Source organism: Schistocerca gregaria, chromosome 1 (assembly GCF_023897955.1).
Source record: "Schistocerca gregaria isolate iqSchGreg1 chromosome 1, iqSchGreg1.2, whole genome shotgun sequence".
In the NCBI taxonomy this organism is placed as follows: Eukaryota; Metazoa; Arthropoda; class Insecta; order Orthoptera; family Acrididae; genus Schistocerca; species Schistocerca gregaria.
Window position 1 is genome coordinate 505,547,713 of NC_064920.1, and position 24,792 is coordinate 505,572,504.

The window sequence follows — 24,792 nt, forward strand, 5'->3', positions numbered from 1 at the left end:
GTTTCACTTTTCATTCACATACTCCAGCTTCTCAAGCATGAGATCAAAATGTAGTAGTACGAAATTTTTATATAAATTTGGAATTGTTATATTTTTCCATGATTTGTATGATGTCCCTGGTTCTTCTCCTTCCTCCTTCTAACGAACAACCTTGCCATCACTAATTCTGTAACTATTTCTGCCAGTGCCAAAACTTATTCTCTGGTTAACTTTACTAACCCTGCCACAATCACCAGTTTAGTTATTTCATGTCTATTCTCCGGTTAGGTGTTATTAAGTGTTCATACAATGCGTTTTCTGCACTATTCCCAGAATACAACTTTAGTGGCTGATACTGGCTGTTACCCGGGGACCATACAACTGGCCCTTACTAGTGTAATGGTCTGGCCAAAACTTTTCTATCAAAATTTCATTTTCTTGGATACACGAGACAATAAAACGTGATCTTTCTTAGCTCTTATTCTTGTTACTCGTTTATTTCGACTCTGGTAGTCTCAATCTATGGATTTCGCTCATAATTATAACAACATTGATCATTCGCAAACCCAGTCAACCACATAAACAGGGACTGGCGTTCACTCGTTCAGTTTTATTCTGCTCAGCTCGTATAGCCAAGTCTCCTTCTGTCTGCAGGAAAGTTTATTTCTAAATGCAACGGGGATTCCCCTGACATCATGTACACCATGCACTCATTCAGAAATCAACTTAGAACTTGTTCAAAAATGTTAAAAATCCTACAGGGATGCGTTTCAAAATCATATGAACAATCGATAGACCAGAGTGCGCCGGATGCTATGCCCTTAAGAATCCCCCCCCAATTGCCGCCCGGGATAGATACCCCAGTTAGCCACCCGCCCCCTACATCTGGGCCTGTTACGCATGCGTGAATCTGCCAGCTTAGGCGCGTCAGTAAAATTTTTCTGGATAGAATCTGGCTGCTTGCTGCTAACTGCTTATACAGCCAACTGCCACACTTTTGTAGCCAGAAGCGGGAGAAGGTACTACTGGTATGCGACTCAACTGCACATGCGTATGAGCTCTCTTGCAACTGCTCCAATAAATCTAATGTAAGCAGTTGTGATGTCATGCTCATTGGAGGCAATTTGCTGTCATGAGGTACTGCACAGTCTTCCTAAAGCCTTTGACACAATTTGCTGTTGGCAGACGCTTGTATGAGCACTGTGTTTTAATGATGTACATGGCGCATTTCCTTTGCAACTTAAGCCTTATTTTCGTTTTCTTTCTCCTGTTCATGTTTTATTGCTGCAGTATTATTCTGCAGAAGCAAGATACAGTAATATCTCCTGTTAAGAGTATTGGTGTTCTTACCAACAAAAGTTACAAAAATTTAACTGAAAACTAAAACAATGAAAAATTCCTGGAATTCTAAAATACTCCCAGGTTTTCCCAGTTTTCTCCTGGATGAAAAAATTCCCAGGTTTTTTCCTGCATCTCCCAGTTGTCCTGGGTCTTATACACCCTGTAAATGTAATTTCACTTCTACATGATGTATAATGTTATTTGTAATTCAAGAAAAAAAAATTCCTAATGTTTCTGAACTTTTAAGTAAGTGTTCATTCGTGTCCTCCTAAATGGTACTTATCTTTGATTTTTGTTCTCCTAAGTTGCATGTATGTTTTAAATATGTACGAAGTATGATTATAAAGTGGCTTGTAACTCTTGTGTTTCCATTGAAACATGAGTAATTTTTAGACTTCTGTTATTACTTCTATGACTGAAAAGCAAAACAGCCAGAGGAAACAAGAAACTATGGAGAAGAAATATTATATTAATAGCTTATGAAATGATGAACATATTGATGTGTATTCTAAATTACACAATCCCATTCCATGTCCTACTAATATACGAGGGTAAGTCAATTATTATCTGCGATTTAGTTATATTTTTGTTTATTTTGGTAGTACTGTCGTTTTATGTTGATGACACATGATTTGTTATTTGCTGTTATATCTTTGCAATTTTCAAGTTGCTAGGTTAGTTTCGTTATCACTGCCGTGCTGTAATCATGGCTGCTCCGGTGTCTATTTGTATCAAAGAAGAGCAACATTCAGTGATCCGTTTTTTGTGGTCAGAAGGTGCCATCAGGGGCCGAAATTCATCAAAGACTTTCGGTACAGTACGGGAACAGCATTTTTCCACAACAGAGTGTCTACGAATGGATTGAAAAATTCTGAAATGGTCACACAACTGTTACACACGATGAAGGAGCCAGACAACCGTTTACCGCCACAAATGAAAAAACCACTGAGCAATCACGTGAAATGATTCTCTTGGACAGATGATTAAGATGATTAACTATTGACAAAGTGGCACGTTGTCTGCAAATTAGTCACGGTTCTCCCTACAAACAGTCGCCTTACATGAAGGCCTATTCGCAACACCAGTGCCACTGTGGACAACAGCAAACCTTAGCCAGAGAGAGGAGCCGAAAGGCGCATTTCGCAGTCGAGCCATGCTATCCCACCAGCTGTGCACTAGGTCAAGTTTGTGCAGACCGCAAACTTTTGGTGGCCAGACGGTCGTCGTCGATCATAAGGGCGAAACAGCCGAGAGATTTGGAAAACGGCAAATGAAAAAACCACTGAGCAATCACGTGAAATGATGAACTCACAAACATGCTTGGACATATGCAAAAAAGCATTTGGATCGCTATGGTAACGAAGAGAACAACTTCTTAGACAAGATCATTACTGGTGACGAAACATGGATCCATCATTATGAGCTGGAGAGTAAATGGCAGAGTATGGAATGGAAACATCCAAATTCGCCATGAAAGAAAAAGTTCAAGACTCAACAGTCTGCAGGAAAACTGATACTCACGGTTTTTTGGGATTCACTACATCCATCACTGGAACATTATGGGGAAAGGGGCACAACAATAAACAGTGTATGATACAGTGAGATACATACTGCCAGGCCCGCAATTTGAAGCAAACGCCAAGAATTGCTGTAAAAAGGTGTTGTGTTGTCGAATGACAATGCCTGTCCACATACTGTTGCCCACACTGCTAAAACGCTCCAGAAACTCAAATTTGAAGTACTAGGTCATCCGATATATAGTCTTGTTATTGCCCCTTCTGACTATCACTTGTTTGGCCCATTCAAACAGGCATTATGGGGCCATCGATTTGCCTCGGATGAAGCAGTGAAAGAAGCGCTGTATTCCTAGATTGCAGCTCAATGAAGAACCTTCTTTTATGAGGGCATCAGGAAGCTTGTACAATGATGGACCAAGTGTTCAATTAACTAAAGAAAAAGAGATATTTTGGCACTCAATACTGTTACAAGTAATAGTTTTTACTGTTCAAATAACTTCCAAGTTTGCTGCCAGGTGACATCGTCGACCACCGCCGATATTACGACAGGAGGACCCTGCCATTCTCAAGGCACAACTTCAAGGAGGAAGCAATGTGCAGAGGGAATTTAATACCTCGGTTCACAGAGGGGAAACAAAGAAGATATCGCACACAGAACAAGTAACCGCAGAGTTAACACACAACCAAAGATAACCAAACATCAGAAATATCGATAGAGACTATTAATCAACAGGTGAGGTAGCACTAATTCTGTCCCTCTGTTTTTTTATGAGAGAGAGCCAGATTCCAAGCAGCATTCAAACAAAATCCACCCTCTCTGTTTATAAGGTTGCTTGATAGTTTGATTTAAACTGCCTCCTTAATAACACGATCCCAATAGCTGGATGTGCAAACCAGAATCTCCGTATTGTTGTATTCCATAGGATGACCGGTGTCAACGCAATGCTCCGCAACAGCGGACTTACTCGGCTGTTGTAAGTGTGTGTGACACTTATTTTCTGTACACCGGTCTTCCACAGTCCTGATTGTCTGACCAATATATGATATGTCACAACTGCAAAGAATACAATAGACACCAGCCTTACGCAAACCAAGATCATCTTTTACAGATGCCAACAGAGCCTTAATCTTAGAAGGTGGCCAAAAACACATTTCACATCATATTTCCACAAAATATGGCCAATCCTGTTGGGAACGCTTCCTGCGCAAGGCAAAAAGGACATAGACTTAGGTGCCACTTCGCTGCTATCGTCATTCATCTGTTGCACAGAAGGCTGATAGCGCAACACATGTTTGATCTGCCTCTCACTATAACCATTCTGACGAAAGGTGACTTCAAGATGTGATAGCTCAGCTGACAAACTTTCAGGGTCTGAGATAACGTGGGCCCTGTGAACCTAGGTACGAAGTACTTCTTCACGCTCAGATGGATGGTGACAATTATCAGCTCACAGATACAAGTCAGTGTGAGTAGGCATCCTATAAACAGAATGTCCCAACATACCCTAAGTCTTCCTTCTGACCAACACATCAAGGAAGGGAAGGCATCCGGTCTTTTCCACCTCCATAGTGAATTGAATATTTGGGTCAATTGAATTCAGGTATTCCAAAAACCGGTTTAAATCCTCACTGCCATGAGGCCAAACAACAAAAGTATCATCTACATATTGGCCACAATAGGTGACAACGGGATTCCCATTGCAACTCCATCAGTCTGTTCATAGTACTGACCTTTGAATAAAAAGTAAGTGGAAGTCAGCACACGTCGAAACAAATTTGTTAACTCAACAGCAAGCTTAACCTCAATTAGTTGCAATGAATCAGAGAGAGGAACACGAGTAAAAAGAGAAACCACATCAAGACTGACTAAAATATCAGAGTCATTCAAACGCAATCCCTGCAATCAACATAAGAAATCTGCAGAGTTCTTAATGTGGTATTCACACCTACCTACTAGAGTGCTCAACAAACTATCAAGATGTTTGTTTTGTTGAGTACGTAGGCTTTCCCGGTGTAATAAGTCTTGAAAGTCTCTTCGGGTTTGCTGCTGGATCCTAAAATCAACTTGACTCGATATTTCAGCGATCCAACTGTACGCCATCTTCAGGAAAATGTTGCTAATGCTGATGAGTCCCGCTGAGAACTGACGCCAGGTTGCAAATCGACGTCCTATATAGGCGGCCACTGTTCAGTACTCGGCACATGCGATGCCCATCACGGTTTCTGCCTCCCAAAACAGGGAGGTGGCGCCGCCCTTAGTGAAACACTGCGGGCAATGATATATCGCAATCAAGGTTGCACCGAAGAACGTTCAGTTTTGATGCAAGATAATACAGGATTCCATGTTTTGCTATGAGGAAATCCATTGTCTCTGTTGATTAAATCATCAGTCAACCTAATTTCAATCGCCTCTTAATACACACTGTTCCAAAAACAGGAAATGTTGGCAACCACAACAGTTTCTTCGAATTTCATTTTGTGTCCCTCATTTAGGCAGTGTTCTGCTACCGCCGATTTTTCCGGCTGTTGTAGCCTCGTATGTCGGTGATGTTCCACACACGTCTTGCGAATAGAACGGCCAACGTAAGCTTTCCCACATTGACATGGAATTTTGTACAACCCGGGTTTCCTAAGCCCCAAATCATCCTTCACAGAGCCGAGCAGAGCCCTAATCTTAGGAGGTGTACAGAAAACAAGCTTCAAAAGCTTGCAAATTTTAATACCATTGTGTGTGTTTTCTTCTACAGCCAATTAAAGAGTAAATTTTTTTATCTATCCAATTAAATCATGAATAATTGTACACAGTATGGTATTATTCTAAGGGACACAGGGGACTAAATTCTAAAAGCAAGCATGGAATTTTTTTGATAATATCTGACAGAAAAACGTGTATTAAAAAAAAATTACTAGATTCTTCTGACACTTTTAAAGACTTTTAGTTGTGTAATTTTGTTTCTGACTTTCCCAAACAAATAATAATTCTTGCTGTCACTTCACTCTGAGAAGAGGATGTCTCATATTTCATGTGAAAGAAAAATCCATAAAAGGATTGTGTGTTAAGAATTTGAGCACAAATTTCTGTTTCTTTTCAGGCAAACTACAGGATAATAGTGAAGCCCATGAAACATTAAAAAAAAATCAGTATAGGTAAATGGCTGCACACAACGTAAAAATTGATACAGTACATAAAAGATAAATTCTCAAAGGTTTTTGGATTTCGTGCCAGCAAGTTAGCTTGGAAAACTGCCGACATGGGTGACAGCAGTCATAGTTGTTGAAAATGGCAGCAAATTGAGCCGAGGCAACACATGCATACGGGGGACAGACAATCCACATGCAACAGTCACTCACATCTAGTATTCTGAGAAAGTTAACGTGTTCTGTACCATGTCCAACAACACAGTCTATGGCTTACTCATTGAGAGAACTGTTAATGGTATCAACTACCTCGATATGCTGCAGTTATGGCTGAAGCCACAACGTGAAACTCATGGCAGAGGCCTTATCTTTCAACATGGCACCCCTCCACATTTCCACAATTGTGTACAAGATTACCTGAATGATGCATTTCCACAGTGCTGGATAGGCCATCCTGTGGCTGCTGACCTTCTGCTACACCAGAGGACACCATGGTCACTGGATTTGATACCTTCTGGATTTTTTTCTTGTGGGTTTACATCAACGATTGTTATCTTCTACTTCTACCACAGAATCTCAAAGACTTGCAATGCCATATCACAGCAGCTATTCTTACCATCACTCCTGATATGCTGAGTCAGGATTAAGCAGAAGTGGATTGCCTATTAGTGTGTGCCATGTGATAAGAAGTGGACACTATACTTGAGAGTGTTTCTTCCACATACTGTATCAACTGTAGCAGCAATCCATCGAACTGGATTCTGAACTTGGCTCGAATGGATCCATTGCAACATTAAAAGGAAGATAATGTTGCAAAATTTAAGCTATCAGAACAACTGTTTGCGTATCCAATTCCTTAATAGCCATCATATACTGTGTAATAATGAGATTCGATCCCAAGCAACATATACGAGGGTTGGAACTTAAATAGTGGCAACTACTTATTCGCAACCAATACAAAAGAGTTACATGTTTGCACCTGTTACTGTCCTTCAAAGTAGTCACCAGCATTGTGTAGAACCTGTTGCCTGTGATGTGGAAGGCTCAGTATACCGTTAGCAGACCCTGTTCTGTTGCTGGTGCAAATGGAGCGGTCTACTGCCTGTCGAATCTCTGGAACAGTTCTGAAGCGAATGCCACGAAGTGGCTCCTTCATCTTCGGAATCAAATCAAAGTCACAAGGACTTAAGCCCAGGGAGTATGGTGGATGGTACAGTAGTTCCCAGTCCCATTGACTGAACAACGTAGTCACAGCTTGCACTGTATGTGCCCACGCATGGTCATGGAAAACGATGGGCGTGTTACGCAGAAAATGTCGCTACTTCTTTCACAAAGCTAGTCACAAGTGATGCTTCAAAAATGAACAGTAATACTGTACATTCATGGTCTGCCATGGAAGAACTTAATGTGTTAGGACAACACCATTACAGTCATACAACATAGTGACACTATCACATTAGACCACTCGCTTACAAGTGACTTTGTTTCCCTCGATTGTGCGCTTGCCAGTGACGTGGGATGCGGGAGTCCATTTGTTCAGAGGTAAGGTAGGTATGTCAACAACTTGTGCTATTAGCTACAATAGTAGATTCCATTGCATAGTGTCTCCACATCAGTGTTGCCACTATTTAAGTTCCAACTTACATATTTATATGATCGCTTTAATGAATTATCTTTCAGTTATTTTTCATTTTCATTCAATTAAACTCAAGATGACATGAGCTACAGAAACTTATTCAGGACGAAATTTCTATGTTTCTATCACCTGAATTGTCATTTTAGCGCACGCAAATAAGGCTGCTGTCTTACTTCTCCTTCAAATTCTTCAACCTGCAAGGCATATTCCAGTATAAAAAGCCTTGCGCTTTAAACTATAAATGAGCTGCAGTTAAAAAAAAAAAAAGCACTTTTAAGCAAATAAATATTCCAACTTGGTTTAAATTTTGTGATTAAATTAAAATAACAAGAAGCATATTGAACATGAAAGTGTAAAAGTAGTTAGACATTAGATTTATCGTAATATTAGTTCATGTATGAAGATGAACACATCCCAAACAAGAGTTGGCACTGTGCCCCAAAATAATCTCCGACAAGATAATGAGGTCTTAATTCTTTGGAATTAGGTGGAAGGAAGTTCTGCTGGAATAAAACTACATTTGAAACATCAAAATGTCAAATAGAGGGGAACATACTACCAAAAGTTAGTAACCTCAAATATGGTAGACCATTTTCTGAACTGGGTAAGTTTTACACGTGGTCTTCAAATTGTGTGCCTGTGAGGTGCAACCACATCACATACATACATATATATTTATATATAAAACGTACATTCAATCATATAAACAAAAGTTTTATTACCTCTAATGCAAGATGTTTCTCTTTGACTTGAATTTCAGATTTATCAGTGGGTTTAGATTGCTGTTCACGTGCCTTATCTTTCTTCTTCTGTTGTTGCTGCTGCTGCTTTTTATCGCTCAAAGCTGAACCACTGAAAAAAGTGATAAATTCTAAGTATATTACCACAAAGGATTTTGGATTACTAATAAAAGTGAACAACAGCAAAAACTAGCAAACTGATAAAAGTGAACAACAGCAAAAACTAGCATATTATGTCTCAGACCCTCAGGTGCAATGAGGAAACAGGTACTATGACAACATGTTAGTAGTCTTTTCAGTGGCAGTAATACACAGAATTTCTACTGTAACTGCAACTCTGAAAAAGTCCTGAAGACCATCTACAATATTTTAAATTATATGCACACACTAATTTATAACAGATGGCTGATTAAGCTGTTCATAAACCTTAATACTTGATTTTGTGTGTGTGTGTGTGTGTGTGTATGCGCGCGCGCGCGCACGCACGCACGCACGCCTGCATGCATGGGCTCTCTTGCACATGCCTTATAAAATCTAATCTAGGCATATAGCAAATAGGCAAACAATTAACTATACATTTTTAGTATGCACCTCGTCAGATAAGTTTTTTAAACTGAAAGCAAATGTCAACCTGCTGTTGCTGCTCCTGAAGTGCTGCAATGTTGACACACAACCAGCGTAAGATACAAAATGTCAGTAAGACAAGAGATTTAATGATGACACTGGTCTTCAGATATGCAGATGGCACGGCTGATTATAAAAATCATCTTCTTACCTGCTGGAGTCTTCATCACTTGATGACGATGAATCTGATGAGGATGATGATGATCTTCGTTTCTTGTGGCGATTTTTCTCCTTCTTTTTGTCCTTTCCAGTTTGCTTCTTCTTCGAATGCTTCGGTGATTCTGATCTATTCAACACACAAATTACAAACAAAGTAAATATCACGACTACAGGGGTCCATCAAAAATACAATGCAGTACAAGCTTGGTTTCTTATGAATGATGCAATGAATAGTTTGATCCGTAATCTTGAAGAAGAAGAAGAAGAAGAAGAAGAAGAAGAAGCTATTTGTCAACGTTTAACAGGAAGCAATGTTTTAAGTTATATTCTGTTTCAGTATCCATAATGTAAAGTACATATTTGAAAAACTGAAGACACTACAGAAAAATTAAGATTTCAGTTGTCTTTCTATAGACAAAACAATACACTAATATATATGATTAAAAGTACTTCACTCATAAGTTTTAAGTGTAACAGAAGCTGCTGATTTCATCTTAAGAATACATTTGTATACCAAGATGAATACTCAATGTATTCTCTTTCCCAGTAACATAAAAAAGAGTATCAATACCAAACTGTCCTCCATGTAGATCACACTGCAACTACTGAATAGTCAACATTGTTTTCTTTAATGAAAATAAGAGAAAGATATCTTTCACCTATAGATGATTGATGGTTGATGCGCAGATCCATATATGAGATCAAGAAAATTTCTTGTGTGTTAAATGTGTCAATATCCTGCCCATAAATAAGATTCTTATTTCTGTTAGTTGTTTACATCTTGGAATTCCCATTACTGTAATGGTCTAAGTCGAAAAGTATTGCCATTGAGCTGCACTAAATATTAACAAAATCATCTTACTAAAGTCCAAATTACACAAATAATTAGGTGCTAACTATAGATCTGGTCACCATTGGGCCTATTAATAACCATACCTCACTGAAAAACATGCCACTTTACCTGCCACTGAAGACTAAATACATTAAATAGAGCGCACTGTTGAATGACAGTTCCAATACTGTATCAGAAACAATTTTGCTTGAGAAAACTACGCAACTGTTAGAAAGAATTGCTGGTCATTACTTACCCTCAAGAGGTGAAATAGTTTGCACTGCTGATATAAAAGTGCTTTTATATGTATTATCAGCAATACTAAATATTTTAACTCGTTAAATTAGGCTTCTATATTTTGCTCACTGTAAGTGCTGGTGAAACTGATTCATATGTCCTATTTAAAGACTGTTAAAGAAGTTTATATATGAGAAAGCTCTATCGACTATTAACAGACTAGTTTAACCATTATGAAATGGCCAGTAAAAACTCTTCTATGAATAGATAACATGACAACAAATAATTGTGAAGACATAAATAAAACGGATATACACAACCTTAGGAGATACAATTCAGTATCTAAATTTCCAGATTGCTGGAAATTATACTTGAAAATTCAGTGTTGATTCTCGTCTGACACACTCAAACTTTAAGCAAATTGTTAATTTTTACAAATCTCCATTACACGACCAAATTTATTCAATTGTTTTTATTAATTAAGCATATTACAAAGACCTGAGCTGAATGGTACACATACACTATGCTTGCAATACTTATGACAGCTGTTGCACATTATCTTACAGTGCCCACTATGACTATAATATACATGAAACCTTGGTAAGTAGAGCTGCAATGAAATAATTGTGACCTAAAATTGCAAACAAACAGCATAGTGTAGACAGTAGAGCAGAGGACATTTATGCAATATTAAACAGTTTTATATTTGCCACGAAGATACACTAAACATTCAAATGTTCCTGTTTATCACAATTGTGACAGCATTACAAAAGGCATGCTGAGTGACTGTACTGTCCAAAATTAAAAATTCAACCAACACTAGCACAAATACTTCACACAATGTGCACAAAGATACTATAAGATTGTGAGAGTATTAATAGTTGAAAATATTATTAATTATTTTAAACCCAGTTTGCTGAACTATCCCTCATGGCTGCAATAGTTAAGAAAACATCCTACAATACAAATAATTTAGGGCAATGGTCTTTAGATCTAACAGTTCAAATAGCAATTGGGCTACACATGCATCCTGGAGGGTATACATAATCCCATTTAGATAAGCACTAGAAAAGGATATTGATATAACAAATCCAAACAAACTGTTCTAAAATACATCATATATTTTTACCCATAATTCATCAGAATGGAGCACTTGAGGCAGTATCTCCTACAAATAAATTTAAAAACTAGGTACAAATACACCTGCACAAATTCAACTGAAAATACATATATGATTTTTCAACAAATGATCAAGGTCGTTTAATGTCAAAAAGTTAATCTCTTGGCCACATTATTCACTTTTTCAACTTTCAGCCAATATGAGCCAGTCATGAAGCAAAGTCTTCAACTGAACCCAAAGGATTTCATCTTCCAGATTTTTCATTAAGAGAGAAATAATAATGATTTTGTGACCAATTAATGCTTTGAAAAACTGAAATCATAAATGAAATGATGTGAGAGGTTTGTCCATGAATGGGCTGGCAAAATCATATTGTGGAAGACACTAAGCACCCACATATGAAATAAAGGGCTAACGAAAACCATCACACCTTTTTTATGGCATGAGGAAGCTTTAAAAGATAAAAGAAGTCTGAATTATATTTACAAGAATTAACAAGAGCTAGTTAAGTGTACTGCACAATGCAAATCACAAAGCAGCCACATATAATAAATACAATTACTAGTAAATCACCTCATGCTTCAATATATAATTCATGTTAACACATTAAATGAAAGAATGAACAAAAAGTAATTACAATTACAGATGACAGATCTAGGGGTATTACACAAGTTAACTAAATGTGACAATGTGAGAACAAACTTGTACAATGCTGTAACTTAAGCTGCACTTTGCTGCTCCTGCCTGAGTCCTTCTAGTCCTTTATATTCCAATATGACATCAGTGGGGAAAAAAACTTTGTAATGCAAAGAAAATAGTATTCTGTGGTTATTCAAGCATAGTTTGAAACCTTTCTTTTACATTTGGGATTTGATCCCTTTCCTTTGCCTCAGTCCATAGTCCCATCCAACTATTAGCCAAAATTTACAAACACACGATTCACACTGCTTTCTTTGCTACTTTCAGTGGAAGGGGGATCAGAATTGTTACAGTGTGTGAGGAAAAACTCTAGAAAGTACTAGAATTCCCCAGAGTGATGTACTACAAAGGTGTTAAGCTCTGTTTTGTTTCTGCAGTGATACCAATGGGAAGGAGACTCCGAGCATTGTTTGAATTTGAATAGACATTCTAGAATGACAGTGTTGTTGTTACTGAGCTAAAATATTGTCTGTCAAACAATGATAACTGCTTATGCAGATACAGTACTCTGTTAGAATTTTAAAACCTCTGGCAACTGAGAACTAGACAGTTCACAAAGACAAAATGGCCATTTAACAAAGTTGATGCAAACATTTCAAAATTGGATTTATGAAAGCACACATGTAGAGTTTTGTTAAAATTCTTCTTTTTACTGTGAATAGACTCAAGCCCCAGAAACTTGTTATTTCCTTCAGTTATATTCACTCTAACTGGAGAACCAGAAGTTTTTCTATTACCAATTTGGGCTTCCGACACCACAGAACCACTCTACAACAAGCCAGTTGTTTATTTTCTCCTTTAACTCTCACAAACTCTGTCTACATAATTTGCAGTTGTGCCACATTTAAAATCTCTATCTTAATATAAACAACAGGGTGTTTATAAACGAATATTGGGGTTTTAATGCTTCACAACATTAATCACATTAAACTTACAGTTATAAATAATATGTCAGATGAAAGAGCAACTCAAACAGTTTTACCAAGAACCTTATAAGTGTTCAATGTGAGCACCATTTGTCACACGGCACACATCAAGTCTATAGCAAAGGGGCCCAATGACAGGGCTTGCTTTGCATAGCCTCCACGTCCACATGACCTAACGCCATGCGACTTTTTCCTTTGGGGCTTCATCAATGATCCGCTAGCAGCAGACTTCCCTGAATTAAGAACCCAGATTGAAACAGCTGTTGCTACAATCACTGAAGAAATACTGATCAAAGTTTGGGAAGAACTCAGTTATAGACTTGATGTGTGCCATGTGACAAATGGTGTTCACATTGGACATTTATAAGGTTCTTGGTAAAACTGTTCGAGTTCTCTTTCATTTGACGTATCATTTATAGCTGCAAGTTTAATGTAATAAATATTATAAAGTGTTACACCCCAATATTTGTTTATAAACACCCTGTATTTCATTGGTTTCCCAAGAGAGCAGGCACGGGGTACCAAAGGTAACAATAAAAAAGCTGACAGACCAAGATTATTCAAATGGTCACAGGTTACCAGGCCAATAGCTGTCCTTTTTCTGTGAGCTTATTGCTGTACAAAATGTGATGGCAAACATCTCCATGAATGCCCTTGCATGCAGAAACTGAAAGACAGATAAAGCCAACAAAGTCAGCTGTAAAATGCATTTACCTTTACACAAGACACAAAATAGTAACTGAACTAAAACTATAAGGGAAGTTTTCAATGAGAGGCTCCAGATAGATAAGTTATAACTTGTTTCTGAATATTCTTTGTCCTGTCCACTACCAACATGTAGTCACGAGCTAGTTTCTTCTACCAAGATTGATGTCAAGCAGTTATCATCAAGCTCTCTCACAGTAGAAGAACTAAGTTGTAAAAGATGTAGTTGATGTTTAAGCATGAAAGCATGCCAGCTACAGTCTCAAATCTTGATATGTCTGAAGGATATGATTTCTGTTGTATTCATTACAATGGGAACGTTGAAACATGTGGCATAAACATTTTACTAAAATGCACTGGGAAGTCATACAAGAAAAAGTAATTATCTCTAATCAAACAGATCATAAGAATTAGCAGTTTGTGGCGGACATCTAGCATTGGCCCTTTGAATGAGACAATGGGAACTATTTACAGTATACCAGTATTATTTAAGAATATAGCTCTACTGTGGATGTGAGCAATAAATTTAACTAGCTGTCGGAAGAGAATGGAACACTTGTTTGATGAATCATTTACAAGGACGAAGAGAGGCACTTATTACAATGTAAATTATTTTGTGAATTAAATTTGTCTGATATTATAAAAAATTCCTAACAGGCTATGTAATGTTCTATACAAAACAGATTCATCATATATAGATCACAATGAAGCTAATGGATTTAATGTTTGAAAAATATACTCTTGCCTACAAACATTCATCTCTGCACACAGAGACAAGAATATATATGAAGGAGTACAGCACACATTTGAGAACTTCAGTTTTTCTTTTCTTCAAAGGCATCATCCATATAATCAACCAACATGATTTTGTTAGATACAATTAAGTGCAAGTGAGAATATAGATATGATATTACTACTGCTAACTGACAAGGTGTTTGCAGCAAACTCTCAAAATCCATATACCTCATAAAGAGAGATCTGAGTGTAACTTATGTCAAATATGCATGTAACTTATGTAACATATTTTTTTATATGTAGAGCATATAGTGGAAGGGTAAATTAGGGTCTGCTGGAAGTGTAATTTCTACCACAACAAGCAAACAAATTCAGGAGAAGGGAGAGTAGTATTAGTAGTAGTAGTAGTAGTAGTAGTAGTAGTAGTAGAGGGGTTTTGGGCGCACGACAGCAAGGTATTCAGCGCCCGTTCAGTAACTTAGTGAGACGGGTGTCAAGAAAAATCCCAGAACAAGAATATAAAACGGAACAGAAAACATGGGTAACAATCGTTGAAAAACATGTGTTCACCCACACCAAAGCGTGGGATGAAGCAGAGCGTCAGCAGTAAAACATGGACAACACAGGAAGAAAATGATAGAGGAAGCTAAAACAATGTAGCAGATAGAAGTGGCTGGCTGACCGCAAGGAAAAAAGGGGAGGAGTCAGCCACTCTGCAATACACTAAAACCTCCAGCCTAAAATTTTAGGCCAGAGTCCAGACACATCACAAAACTTAAAAACCCTAGACACACACGTCTCATCATTAGATAAAACAGAAGGCAGATCCCCAGCAACTTGTGCTTCTGCCCGTGCATCATGGTATAAAATGCAGTCTGTTAAAATGTGCTGGACAAAGATGTGCACACCACAAGCATCACAAAACGGTGGATCCTCCCGCCGCAATAAAAAGCTATGTGTGAGAGGACAGTGCCCGATCCGAAGGCATGTGAGGGCCACCTCCTCCCGCCTGAGCAACCGGCAGGAGGAATGCCACGGCCGAGTGGTTGACTTTATCAACCGCAGTTTATTGGCCGTCACCGCCAGCCATTCGTCCTCCCACAACTCCATGCACTTCCTGTGGAGTGCAGCGATGACTGACTGCAAGGGAATAGGACACTGGAACACATCCTGCTCTCTGCAGGCCTCCTTGGCAGCCCGATCGGCCTGTTCATTGCCCCAGATGCCAACATGACCAGGCACCCAGCAGAAGGATACTTCTGTACCCCACCGTTGGAGCAAGTACAGTTGGTCATGTATCAGCTGGACCATCTCCTCAATCGGGTACAGGTTCTGCAGTGATTGTAAGGCACTAAGAGAATCGGAGCAGAGAAGAAATCGATCACCCCGAACACGATTCATCTGCTCCAGTGCCTTCAGGATCGTGTGGAGCTCCGCTGCGAAAACGGTATATTCAGCAGGGAGGCGAATCCGGGTAACTTGATCGGGGAACACTATAGGACAGCCAAGGAAATTCTCCTGTTTGGAGCCATCAGTGTACACGACAGTGAAACCGTGATGCACATCTAAAATGTTAAAAAACAGACATTGGAATGTAAAATCTGGTGTGCGATCTTTCTTAAAATTAGTCAAATGTAAAATAAGTTTGGGTCTCCGGAGGAGCCAAGGTGGGGGGTGGGGATCTGCTCCAACCGCGACGCAAAACACGAAGACCAGCCATAGACATCGCAGTGAGGCAATCCTGTGTGCGAATCCCATAGGGCTGCATTGCATGTTGCCGGTTATGAAATAACTGTGCCAGAGGAGGCTGAGCAATGGCAGGGAATGCAGGGGTGTATGGCGTGGACAAAGTTTTATACGCCTGGCGCACCGTAAGTAGCCGTCGCCGCTTAGGAAGTGGCGGTTCACCAGCCTCTGCACAGAAGCTTGGTATGGGGCTAGTTCGGAATGCCCCAGTGGCCAACCGAAGCCCTTCATGGTGAACAACGTCCAACATCTTTAAGTAAGAAGGCCTAGCAGACCCATACACCGCGCATCCATAATCGAGCCGAGATCTCACAAACGCCCTGTAAAACTGGAGCAGAGAAGTCCTGTCAGCTCCCCATGTACTGTGGCTAACACATTTTAAAATACTTAAAGCCTTAAGCGACCGCCGTTTCAGGTCTTTAAGATGAGGTAACCATGTGAGCTTCGAGTAAAAAATGATCCCCAGAAACCTCACCGTGTCCTTAAAAGTAAGAATAGTGTCCCTCATCCGCAACTCAGGAAAGATTAAAATCGAACGAGAACGGCTAAAAAGAACACATACAGACTTCTCGGTGGAAAACTCAGCGCCCAGTCATCCAAACGTCTAATCGTAAGTTGCAACTGACGAGTTGTCGTTGTAAGGCTTGAAGAAGAGCAAAGCAAAGAGAAATCATCCACAAACAAAGAACACTGGACAGGACTTTTCACTATGGACGTAATGCCATTAATAGCGATGGCAAAGAGAGTCACACTTAAAACACTACCCTGAGGGACACCGTTCTCCTGCTCAAAGCGATCAGGGGACAGGACGTCACCAATTCGGTATCTAAAATATCGTAAATTCTCCTGATGGTCTCCCACACAATGGAACTTTTGGTGGAACGATTAATGGTGTTCAGGAACTGTTGCCATGACCTCTTCTTGCTCTCACGAATAATGCGGAGACACCTTGCCTTCGCCACCTGAAATACTGCAAGATTCTCAGCAGTCGGCCGAGACTTGAACCGACGCAGAGCCGCACGCCTGGTCCTGATTGCAGAGCGGCAGTCGGCACTCCACCAAGGCACAGGTGTCCTCTTCTCCGGGGGCCCATGGACTGTGGAATGGATGCTGCAGCGGCGTGGTGGACCGTTTCGGTAATATGATCCACCCACACCTCAACATTCGCACAGTGTTCGAATTGGGTCAACTGGCTATTAAGTGTCCAGTCAGCTCCACTGAGCACCCATCGTGGTGGTCTCCTTTCGGGGTCCACGCCATCTGGCAGGTGAATCCAGATGGGGAAATGATCACTGCCATGCAAGTCAGTGACCACTTCCCAGTGAGCACTGGTGGCAAGAGCTGGAGAGCAAAGCGAGAGATCAATGGCAGAGAACGACTCAGTCGCTGTGCTGAAATGAGTACTCTGTCCTCCATTGAGCAAGTAGGCACAGGAGGACAGGAGAAGCCTCTCAATTGCTCTACCCCTGGGGCAGGTAATTGCAGAGCCCCAAAGCACATTGTGGGCATTAAAATCACCACAAATAATGAATGGTTGGGGGAGCTGGGTAAGAAGGTCAGTGAGGGCCACTTCATCAAGTGCGTCATGTGGGGGCAAGTAAAGTGAACAGACAGTCAATGGCTGACTTACTTGCACAGACACAGCGACAGCCTGTAAAGTCGTCATAAGCGAGAGAGGCGAGGAGTGGTAGTCCATCCTGACGAAAATACCTACACCTCCTCTAGCTCTCTCTCCATGCAGGTCGTCCTTTTTGTGGAGTGTATAGCCTCGCAGCTCAGGGGAGTATGAGGGATGGAAGTAAGTCTCCTGGAGACAGAGACACAGTGGTCTACCCTGAGAGAGTAGACGCAGTTCCTCCACATGCGTCCTGAACCCTTGCAAGTTCCACTGAAGTATGGGAGCCATCTATGTTGGAGGTAGCACCTTCATCCTGTCTCTCTGATGGGGCGGGGAGACCGCAGCAGGTGGAGGGGCAGGTGTGGGGTGAGCTGATTGCCCCACACATACATCGTATTCCATCAACTCTGGGGAAGAGTCAGATGAAGTCTCACGTAAAACAACAGCTGCATGGTCAGACGGTATACCACGGGATTTGACCCGGTGTTGCTGCTGTACAGGCGCTTTCTGCGGTTTGGTGGGCTTTGGGGGAGCTGATGTGGAAGTGGTAAGTGGCACACTGGGCTTGGGAACAGCCTCAGCTGTTGGAGGCGACAAGGGCTGGCCCAAATTCGCCACTGTACCCTTGTCTGCCATTCGAGTAGGGGCTACCGGCTCTGAAACACTTGCTGTGTTGCAAGTGCACTGACAGCTGCAGGTGTTAGTGCCAACACTCACCACCTCGGTCTGCGTTGAGGCATCGACTTTTGGAGTAGGCTTCTGAACCAGGGATGTGAAAGATGTAGCAAATGTGGGAGATTGCATCGACTTATAGATCTTCTTGGCCTCACCATAGGGGATTCGCTTGGTTGTTTTGATTTCCTGGACTTTGCGTTCCTCTAAAAATATTCGGCAGTCCCTACTCGAAACAGAGTGGTTCCCAGAGCAATTAATACATTTAGCTGGAGACGAGCAACCAACTCCTTCATGAGCAGCCTTACCACAGTTGCCACAAGTCACTTCGCCTTTACATCCTAAGGTGGTATTCCCAAAACGCTGGCATTTAAAACAGCGCATTGGGGTCGGGAAATAAGGCCTCACACTAAGGCGAAGGAAGCCAGCTTTAACATGTTCAGGAAGTTTTGTGCTACTGAAGGTCAGAATAAAGGAGTCGGATTTGACAAGATTGCCATCAACCCTCTTCATGATGTGTTGGACATCAACGATACCTTCGGGAGCCCACTCACGTTGCAGTTCGTCCTTGGGAATGTCAACTAGATCCCGGCATGTCACAACACCTTTGCTATAGTTCAAGGTGCTGTGCAATTCAGTGTCTATGGCATACTCTCTAAGACATTTAGCAGATTGGAGGTTAGTTGCTTGCTGGGAAGTGGAAGTTTCCACTAGCAAGGTCCCATTACGTAAGCGCTTCATCGATTTCAAGGAGCCACAGATGCCCTCCAATCCCTTTTGTATATAGAAGGGCGAAACCTTCTCGAAACTACCCTCCTTCCGTTTCACAATGAGAAACACATTCTGAGCACCAGAATGCATCCTGTTACTAAAGACTTCACTTGTCAAAGATGTGCTGCAGTCAGGGGGACTGACTGCAGGAGCCCTCTTCAGCGACTGGGTGTTAGAACCCTCCAGCGGCCCACCCTTTCCGCTGGGAGGAGGAAAAGAGGATTTTGAAGGAACCATCTCGGTCCCACGAGCAGCTAGGGAACTAGAAGTCCACCTAGACAGAGCCCCGCGTGCCTAGGTAAGCCTTATACAACTGAGGTGCGGCACGTTCCCCAGAGGTTGCCCGCTAACGACTGTTCCACCTCAACAGCCGTGCATCTCATCGGCGCGCAGCACACCTTGAGATTGAGGGGTTGTTTATAGAGGTTTATTCCATCCTCGCGATCCAGGCGGCCAAGCCAAGATCCCCACTCCCTGAGACACACAACATTCCACCGCCGCACCGCACGGTGGTTGTTGAAGTATGCCCAGAGCTGACGGTGACAGGGGACTGGCAGCGCTTACCAGTGCCCAGCTCAGGAACCCCGGGGTCACCAAGCCCGTGCCCAGCAAATGAATGCTGAGCCCCTGGGGGGAGGAGAAGGGAGAGGTGAAAGACTAGGTCATCCTTACACCACACCATTTTCTGTCTATCAGTAGTATGGACAAACAGTCTTGTGAAACGTTACCAAATGTAATGTCTGAAATGAGTCCAAAAGAACACAACTGGCAACTTACAAAAATACATTATGTATTATGTCAAGAAATAGACCTAATGTGCTTGCCGTAGCAAAGTGACCCACGTTTGTGACCATAATATATTAACAATGGATGTCAAAGACTTAAACGAATAATCATTATTTTAATATAGAGAAAGCAAGGAATTGGGGGTCCACATCAAATTCTAGTCTAATACATACCAAGTAAGGTGATAAAGGATAGAAAAATCTTCTGCTGATTTAATAGCAACCTCCATGGACAGTGAAATACTGAACACTCAGTTCAAAAGAGGACTGAGAGATTAACAGCAAATACAAATGCATTTCATCCATCTGTATGAAAAACTGTGTCAAACTTATAATAATCTCTGCAGCCAAACCTTCATAAAAGAGCTCAGAAATCCACAAAATTCCAGGCCAGTCAAATATCACTTAAGTGGCCAAAAACTTCTCATCAATGACTGATTGATCAAACTATAGCAAAAAACAAAAGTATGTATGTCACATTAAATAACAATATTATGCTTAAAATTCACAAAAATAAATTGACACTCTGTGTGTTGAATAACAGGAGGAACTGTAAATGGGAAATGGCTTTACGGATACTCCTGTCAGCCGCCTCACCGAGTGTCAATTTAGTTTGCTCAAATAGTAGTGACCATTGTATGTTGTTTGACTGCTGTTCAAAAGTCAAACAAGAGATAAAAATAGTGACCCTGATCTGAAAAGCAGTAATAACTGTAGGCAGTGAATAAAATACAAAGCTCTAATATTGCTTTAAATGTGAGTATACCACAGAAATTGTTCCTTCAATTGTAAACGGTTATCCTCATTCTCCTGCAGAGTGAAAAGATCCAAGTATAAAGTGAAGACTACAGGCAGTCACACATGTAAGAATTTGGCACACATTTCCACACTCGTGTGGACATGCGGGCTCAGAAAACACACACAAAGAGAGAGAGAGAGAGAGAGAGAGAGAGAGAGAGAGAGAGAGCAGATAAGGAAGGCTGGACTAGTTACAAGCATAGCATTGTGCCAACTTCCATGATCGAAAAGCTCCTATTTCCTCAAATGGAAGTGGGTACACAAAATCCATCATTGATGTACTAAGTAGCAGAATATTGCACTCTCAGGCTAGTGATGGTGGATGCTGCTTAACAGTAATAGTCACATACATAGACCACATTACTATGACAGCCACTGCCTTGCAACCAGTGCTGCTGAATGGCACAGTGGAGAAATGTTAAATGGGGCATTTTAGAGCACTACCAAACAGCAATGCAACATGAAGTCTACATATTAAGGGCAGTTATATGTATCCAAGTTCAATTTGGAATATTCACATATGTTAATGTTTATATAAACAAATTCTCTGTTCTTACTCAGGTCATGTGCACCACTCAGAAAGAAAACAAGGTTTAGCATGCAACTCAAATAATGGTTAAAGGCAACAACAAGCCGCCTAAGTGATGGACTGTTATTTGTTTAACATATCACACTTTTTTAGAGTAATTATGGGTTAACAAAGACAAATCCTATAAAGTAGTTTTTTGCAGCAATATTCTCTCCCCGATGTTATTCAATCTGTATATTGAGCAAGCAGTAAAGGAAACAAAAGAAAAATTCGGAGTAGGTATTAGTATCCATGGAGAATAAATAAAAACTTTGAGGTTCACCGATGACATTGTAAGTCTGTCAGAGACAGCAAAGGACTTGGAAGAGCAGTTGAACAGAATGGACAGTGTCTTGAAAGGAGGATATAAGATGAACATCAACAAAAGCAAAATGAGGATAATAGAATGTAGTCGAATTAAGTCGGGTGATGCTGAGGGAATTAGATTAGGAAATGAGACACTTAAAAGTAGTAAAGGAGTTTTGCTATTTGGGGATCAAAATAACTGATGATGGTCGAAGTAGAGAAGATATAAAATGTATACTGGCAATGGCACGGAAAGTGTTTCTGAAGAAGAGAAATTTGTTAACATCAAGTATAGATTTAAGTATCAGGAAGTCATTTCTGTAAGTATTTGTATGGGGTGTAGCCATGTATGGAATTTAAACTTGGGCGATAAATAGTTTGGACAAGAAGAAAACAGAAGCTTTCGAGATGTGGTGCTCCAGAAGAATGCTGAGGATTAGATGGGTAGATTACATGACTAATGAGGAGGTATTGAATAGAATTGGGGAGAAGAGGAGTTTGTGGCACAACTTGACAAGAAGAAGGGACCGGTTGGTAGGACATGTTCTGAGGCATCAAGGGATCACAAATTTAGCATTGGAGGGCAGAGTGGAGGGTAAAAATCGTAGAGGGAGACCAAGAGATGAATACACTAAGCAGATTCAGAAGGATGTAGGTTGCAGTAAGTACTGGCAGATGAAGAAACTTGCACAGGATAGGGTAGTGTGGAGAGCTGCATCACACCAGTCTCAGGGCTGAAGACCACAACAACAACAACAATTCTTGAATAAATGCTTCATGGAGTTCTTGTCATGTCAAATTTGCCAGTTTTCAACAATTTCCTCCCTTCTCATTGTCAGGAGATATTTTCATGGGCCTTAAATTACTTTATTTGGCTAAATTACGTCACACAGTCATGGAATGTGCATACAATAGCAAATATTATGTCTATGTCAGTGACTGAAGACCACTTATAGCGGTGCTAATTTCATTAGATGGTGGGTGACTCAGCTCATGTTGCCTTTCAGCATCAAGTGTCCATTTCCACGCACCACTCCACTACCTTGGTTTGATGAAACAGAAATAATATCCTATGCATCTACCTATGGGGAGTCTGAGATCAAAGAAGACATGGAAATCAGAATGCATAACAACTTTAACCAAGACAGTGGCTACGCCACGAGTACTTCAGGGGACTGGGCACCTGATGCTGAAAGGCATCAGAGGAATCAACTGAATCAGCTACCATCTAACGAAATCAGCACAGCTACCAACATTCTTGATTCATAGACGTCCACATAATCTCTGATGACAAACGGAAGTTCTATAACTCTTTGATGTCTCCATGACATAATTCAGCCAACTACAGTACCTAACGTATTGCCTGATGACTGCCAACTGAGGAAGTCATCGAAAGCTTGAGATCGGCATAGCTGACACAGCAAGAACTCTATGAAGCATTTATTGAAGTGAATCCTTTTTGAGATTTCAGGGGTGTGGTATCGATAGCTATGATCGCCATGGCATAGGTTGACACTACGGCCGACACTGATGACTGCGCCCTCTGGCAGGTGCTGTCCGGATCTACGATTCATTTCATCAAGAGCAAATGGCCGGGACACTTCGCTTCAGCTTCACACCTATGTACTAAGTTATGTATGCCTCTGTAAATATTCATGCACGAGTTCACCACTTTTACTCACTCGCAGTACCGACGTGTTTTACCTCAATTGCCCCTACTCGCTTCCTTCATTTGGCCAACCTTTCAGTTTTTAGGAGCAGACCCATGTGCCACCTTCCAGGTGGGATACAAAAAAAGGACAGGAGATAATGCCAGTTCAAGGACGGAACAAGTCATTTTCCATGTGTCCTCGCAAAGGGCAAATGTAATAAATCTGCTATCAGTGTTTTTAACACTAGAATGGTGGAGTTCCTGGCAGTTCTAAAATGGTGAAAAGGACTTCTTGTGAACTCACTTAAAATATTTTAATATTTGACTTAAAACAATTACTTTATTTTAGTATATGTTAATTCCCACCTTTTTGGAATCAATAATACTGATTTCTTAGCATGATAAGTAATATGTTATTCAACTATCTCTACAACAAAACCGCTTATTGATTTTCTGTTGCTCATGTTAATAAGTTTTATAAACTGTAGACTTACATATATTAACTATTTTTAGAACCTTATAACCACATTTGGTATATATGGTTCATACTACACTCACTTGTGTCCCACATGGGCTTTGTTGTACTTTTATTTGTGTGATTGGAATCTGCTAGATGCACTTAGCGCAAGTGATTTCAGTTTTATGCACACATTTTCTGAACGTGGCTGTATGGCACTTTACACAGTTGTGGCTGGTCTTATTACGTTTGCAGAGACTGATTTGGCACTTGTTCCACTTTCTAAATGATTTTGGTCCCATGCGAACTTCTTTTATCTGATCTTCTTCCTGCTCCTTTGTTTCCTTAAGTTCATTCACCAACTGAAGTACAAACCACTGCTTTTTGATGTTCTTGTTCTTTAATGCATTTATTACTACCACGTCCAAGGTGCCGTAGAAGATACACGTCGGCCATCTCCTATTTGCAACTTTCGTAATATATTTACAGTCATTTGATCTACTATATCCACCTCACACTTTGTAGCATTGTCAGGGTTTCATCTTTCTGCTTGCCTTCCTTGCTTATTGCTACTTCAGCGTGCAATGTGCTCAGAATAATGATATTTCTATTTTTCTTTCTTTAGCATACAGTTTGTGTACCATCCTGATCCAGGATGGTGATGGACAGTTTTCAGAATTTGGCTTCTTTACCTCTTCAGTGATTTCATAATTGGTATTATTCACTGTAGAAACTAGTGAAGTTTTTTTGTCTTTGAGATTCTTAGTTGACAAGACGTGAAGAAGTTGTGTGTCATCATGTTACTTCCTTGATTTAGAAATGACTCCATGACATGCAGAATGGCCCACTCTCCAAATGGTTGCTTATCTCTATGCATGCCCTGGTTTTTTTTTTTTTTTTTTTTTTTTTTTTTTTTTTTTTTTTTTTTTTTTTTTTTTTGGGGGGGGGGGGGGGGTTATGGGAATGAATTACACTGGTAGCAACCCAGATCATATTTGTCTGGTTTGTGGACCATGAACTGGGTGAATCTGC

At 40.5% G+C, this 24,792-nt stretch overlaps 1 protein-coding gene across 2 annotated transcripts in view; it reads right to left on the reverse strand.

Annotated features, from left to right (window-relative positions):
- Positions 1-24,792, reverse strand: part of LOC126354423 (serine/arginine repetitive matrix protein 2) — a 232,460-nt gene that overhangs the window by 43,684 nt on the left and 163,984 nt on the right. For both annotated transcript variants that reach the window (XM_050004061.1, XM_050004070.1), the window contains 2 exons: positions 9,127-9,261; positions 8,334-8,463 (listed from right to left, as the gene is read on the reverse strand). In XM_050004061.1, coding sequence (XP_049860018.1) covers positions 8,334-8,463; positions 9,127-9,261 — 265 coding nt within the window. The remainder of the gene's footprint in view (positions 1-8,333; positions 8,464-9,126; positions 9,262-24,792) is intronic.